Source organism: Neoarius graeffei, chromosome 5, assembly GCF_027579695.1.
Source record: "Neoarius graeffei isolate fNeoGra1 chromosome 5, fNeoGra1.pri, whole genome shotgun sequence".
Classification (NCBI taxonomy): Eukaryota; Metazoa; Chordata; class Actinopteri; order Siluriformes; family Ariidae; genus Neoarius; species Neoarius graeffei.
Genome location: NC_083573.1, coordinates 3,025,562 through 3,030,579, shown reverse-complemented (window position 1 = coordinate 3,030,579; position 5,018 = coordinate 3,025,562). Strand labels below are relative to the sequence as shown.

Below are 5,018 nucleotides of genomic sequence, written 5' to 3'. Positions count from 1 at the left end.
TTGTACTGTTGTAGTATTAGGAGTATTTTGTGAGGTTTTTTTTTTTTTTGCAGTTGATCTTGAGCAGTCACTTATGCAATCAAAAGAAGAAAAACAAGAGTCATCAGGGCGTGTTAAGGTTCAGTTCCAGCTGACTTTATTTCCTTCCTGAAAAAAAGAAAAAAAAACAACAACAACAAAAAAAATCTGTACATGTGTATATTAACAATCTGACAGGCAGTGACTTGACACATAGAGCTGGCATGAAGCCCCGCCCCTTAACCCTCCCCTTCCCTCCCTGCCCCGCCCCCTCAACCGTGTTATGGCATGATTAGGATGCAAAACAAAGATTCTTTTTTTTCTACACAGCATATTGCACAGAACATAAAGTTAATATAATCCCACTGTGTATATACGATATTTATACAGAAATTCCTCAACAACAATCGTTAAAGGAAGTCGGCGAAGCGAAACGATAGCTGTTCTAGTGCCGTGACATGTTTATAGCGCAACAACATACAGAAAACACACAATCTTTTTTCTTATAATAATAATAATAATAATAATACAGTCGACTGTACAAATTCACGATTTTTCCTAAGTTTTCAGAACACAACAGCTATTATAGAAACCTGAATCTGTGATACAAAAGTCTATCCACCATGCCGTAAAATACGAAAACGATGAGCTATATGAGTAGAAAAAGAGCGGTTAAATATCCAAACACCATGATTTTATTTTCTGTTCTGTATTTTTTTAAAAAACGATTTTTTTGCAAAATGCCATTAAAAAACAACCAATCAATTAAAGCTACAATATCTGACAGAGCAAGATCTGATGTGTAATGTCCCTTTACAGTGTGAAAAAGTGTGTGTGTGTGTGTGTGTGTGTGTGTGTGTGTGTGTGTGTGTGTGTGTGAGAGAGAGAGAGAGAGAGAGAGAGAGAGAGAGAGAGAGAAAAGAGAGACAGGATGGAGAGAGACAGACAGGATGGAGAGAGAGAGAGACAGAATGGAGAAAGAGAAAATGGAGAGAGACAGGATGGAGAGAAAGACAGAATAGAGAGAGAGAGAGAGAGAGAGAGAGAGAGAGAGAGAGAGAGAGAGAGAGGAGCTGTAAACACAGACAGGAGGTTGATTTTGCTTTAACTGACCCACCTCGAATAAAAAAAAAGGAGAAAAAAGCTGGAAAAAAGCTGGTACACAAATCATCAAATCGCCACGCCCCCTTTTTTCCTCTTTCTTTTTGTTTTTTCTTTTTTTTAAATATAGATTTGTACAAAAATACACTGAGAAAATAATCAAACGCTCTCTTTTTCTCCAAAAAAGTCTACATTTAAATATTAAAAAAATGGAAAAACTCTAGCCCTTCTTTTTGGGAGAAGGAATGTGAACCAACAAACAAACAAACAAACAAAACTTGATTTTAAAAAAAGCAATGCTTGGCCGGTATATAAATACATCCTCATATATATAGATAGATATAAAAATGGCATCTGAAAAACAAACAAACAAACAAACACACGATGATGGACAAGAGTATAAAAAACAAACAGGAGAGTTTTGGTCCTGATTCCTTAAAAAAGTTCAGCACAGATCTGAGACTGAATCCTGAAGTTCAGAATGAAAACAGCTGGTGATTTTATTTATTTAATTTATTTAATTTATTTGAAGTCAAACATGGCGCCATCTAGCCTGGACATAAACCTACTGCTAGTGAAGTGTTCCACAAAACACCGCCACACACACACACACACACACACACACTCCTGCCTTCCTTTAGTTTCCTTTCTTTTTTGAATAAAGGGATGTTTAAAGCCCGACAGTCTCCCACTGGGTCAGAAATCCTCTCCCTCACACCCGGGACCCCAACACACCATCTCTGTACCATTAAAAAGTCACGTGGTTGTCGCAATGTTGTCCTTTTTGTTTTTCTTTCTTTTTAAAAAAAAAGATGACTGAAAACAGCGTCTCGTGCAAATCAAATAAGTTTTCCAGTTCTGAATTTTATTTTATTTTTTGCATCTTGTTGTTGGTTTTTCCTTCGCGCGCACGGACATGGATGTGTCTCCTTCTTCCTCTTCCTCTCCTCACCCTGCAGACACTTGCAGCTCCTCCAGTCCTGCTGCAGCTCAAAAACAAAATCCCTTCTTCTTCTTCTTCTTGTTTTTTTTTCTTGCCCAGGCACGCGCCTCTGCAACTCCGCCTCTCATCTCTCACTTTTTTTTTAAATGTTCTTCTCACCACAATGCGCGGAACTTGTTGATGTTTGCACTGGAGCTCTGATGCCAATCAATGCAGCTCAGTGCCCCAGCGCGCGCGCGCCTCCGCTCCTTTCTTCATCTCTTTTTTTTTTTCAATAAAAACGCAATTTTACCTTGGGGTTGTTGTTGTTGTTCTTTTGTTGCGCATTTCATTTCAGAGTCTCAATGCAACTTCGTGTGAAACAGTTCTCCTGAAATTCTCTCTTTCTTTGAATGAGATGAGTTCCATTCCCCTGCACTGCTGATCGGTTTGTTTGTGAGTTCCAGTCCCGCGCGCTCGCGCTCCTTCAGTACGTGAACACGAGGTTGGAGATGGTCGACTCGAGCCAGTCCCGGGAGATCATCTCGGTCACCTCGGGCGTGCAGTAATCGGGGAAGTCGAAGTGAGAACCCGCGCACGACTCGAAGCTCGAGTCCCAGTCGCGGTCGAGTCCCGGTGAGCACGAGGACGCGGAAGAGGAGGAAGAGGAGCCGAAGCTGCCCAGAGACGTGCTGTCGAATCCGGGGCTCGCGCGACGCCGAACCTCCGCCATGTCGTCCTCAAACTCCTCATCGGATGAAGAAGAGGATGAGGATGAGGACTGGGATGAGCGCGAGGCGGAGGGAGCAGGCGAGGGCGCGCGGAAGGCGCGGTGCGAGTCCTCGTACAGACTCTGCGTGTCGCTGAACTCGGTGGAGCTGCTGCTCAGGGTCGGGCTCGCGGGAACACTTCCCCCGCCTCCCCCTCCGGTCCCGAACACGTACACTCTTTTGGGTTTCTTGTCCGACTTGCTGGACTTGTAGAGCGCGTGGTGGTCCGCCGGTTCCTGCGGCGCGGCTCTGTGCGCCGTCCTGTGCGCCTTGGCGCTGCCCGGTTTGGAGTTTCCGCTCTTTCTGGAGTGCGCCTTCAGCGGGGCTCCGGGCCCCCCGCCCGCCTTCTCCCCGGTCTTGGAGCCCCCGCTCGACTTGGCCTTTTTCCGCGGCCGGTACTTGTAGTCCGGGTAGTCGGCCATGTGCTTGAGGCGCAGGCGCTCTGCCTCGCGGATGAACGGGATCTTGTCGGTGTCCTTGAGCAGCTTCCAGCGCTTGCCGAGCCGCTTGGAGATCTCCGCGTTGTGCATGTCGGGAGACTGTCCCATGATCTTCCGCCTCTCGATCTGAGACCAAACCATGAACGCGTTCATGGGCCGTTTGATGTGTCCGCTGGGGGTCTTACACCAGCCCGGGTCCACCAGCTTCTCGGGTCCGGGGCTCGCGGCTGACAGATCCGCGTCCGCCGCCCCGGAGTCACAGCTCTCCGCGCCGCTCGCTTTCTGCACCATCCCGGCGCCCGCGCGCGCGCGCTCAGCTTCACCCGTCCCGGAACGTTAACCGAGCTGGAGAAAGGAAAGAGAAATCCACCGGGCAGTAGTCCTGAGAAGCTCTGGGGCTGCTATTTTTAATCTGTATTATTATGATAATGATGATGGTGAGAGCGCGCACGCGGGGATGTGTTGGATCTGAACTCAGTGCGCGGACACACACTCCGGCTCGCGCCGTGTCCGTTCTCCGTTCATGTTCGCGTTCAGCCGGTTAAAGTGTGCGTGTGTGTGTTTCAGCTCTTTCTGCATAACCGAGCTGTAAGTTGCTCTTGTTGTTGTTGTTGTTGTTGTTATGGTTGTTGTTGTGCGCGTCCCAGCTGCAGCGCGCGCACAGAAGTTTTTCGCTCAGCCACAGCTCGCGCCGCTTTATCCCTCCGCGAGACCGCACCGGAGAAAACGCAGCAGCCAATCAGCGCCTGTCGCCAGCCTTCCCCCCCCCTGCTGAGAAGCCACGCCCCCTGAACGCTTTCATTGGCTGGGGGGGAAAAAAAGGAATCTAATCACATCGGGCGCGTGCAATGAGCAGCTCTGGCTCTGACCTCATTCCTGTAAACTTATTATTATTTATTTATATATATATATATTTTTTTAATAAAAAAGCGCGAGACAAAGCTGATGAGCTCATCAAGGTGGTTTAAGAATATTTCGTTTTTATTTCTCAGAGACACACTTGGAGCTTACAGCACACACACACACACACACACTCGTGCAGATGCGCAGGAATAACAGAGGCGCTGAGTGTTATTTGAAGAACATTTCATTTTTCGAAGCCCTTTAGCGCGCGAGCTCAGGCGCCTCATGTTGTGTTAAAAAAAAGACCACAATTATTATTATTATTATTATTATTATTATTATTGAAACCCCGCCCCTCAGGGGACGAACCTGTGTCAAGCCACGCCCCTTCACATTTCAGTCGGACAGGAGAAAACAGGTTTGAGTTCGATGCCCTCTGGCTGCACAGGTGCGGATCAGGTGAACGCGCGCGCTCAGTTCTGTTTGTTTATTATTTGTTTTATTATAATCAAGCGACATGTATTTATTATTATTATTATTATTATTATTATTTATATAAATGTGATTCTGAATAGCACACAATTAGGTCACCGTTCTCATCAGTCTGTTGTGGTGTGTGTTGTACCCAACGCTAGGTGGCAGAGTGGAGCTGACAGACTGTGCAGCTGTGTGTCCTGAAAGCTGTGGACTGTATTAGAGCAGGACACGGATTCAGAGTGGAGTTACATAATTCCAAAACAAAAGCACAAATATCTTCAACCACAGAACCAAACACCGCAGCGTCCCATTTCACAGCCGTCCTTCCCTTCCCTTCCCTTCCCTTCCCTCAGTCAAACAGGAAGACAATCACGGACCTTCCAAACACACCGTCCCGTCCAACAAGTGTGTCGTTTTCATTGCTGTCAGGATCTGTCCCAACTTACT

The 5,018-nt window shown here is 46.8% G+C and overlaps 1 protein-coding gene across 1 annotated transcript; it reads right to left on the bottom strand.

Annotated features, from left to right (window-relative positions):
- Positions 1-853: 853 nt before the first annotated feature.
- sox4b (SRY-box transcription factor 4b) lies at positions 854-3,965 on the bottom strand. Its single transcript, XM_060920978.1, has one exon. It carries the CDS (start codon positions 3,540-3,542, stop codon positions 2,529-2,531), a length of 1,014 nt encoding a protein of 337 aa, XP_060776961.1. The 5' UTR covers positions 3,543-3,965; the 3' UTR covers positions 854-2,528.
- Between the last annotated feature and the right edge of the window lie 1,053 nt (positions 3,966-5,018).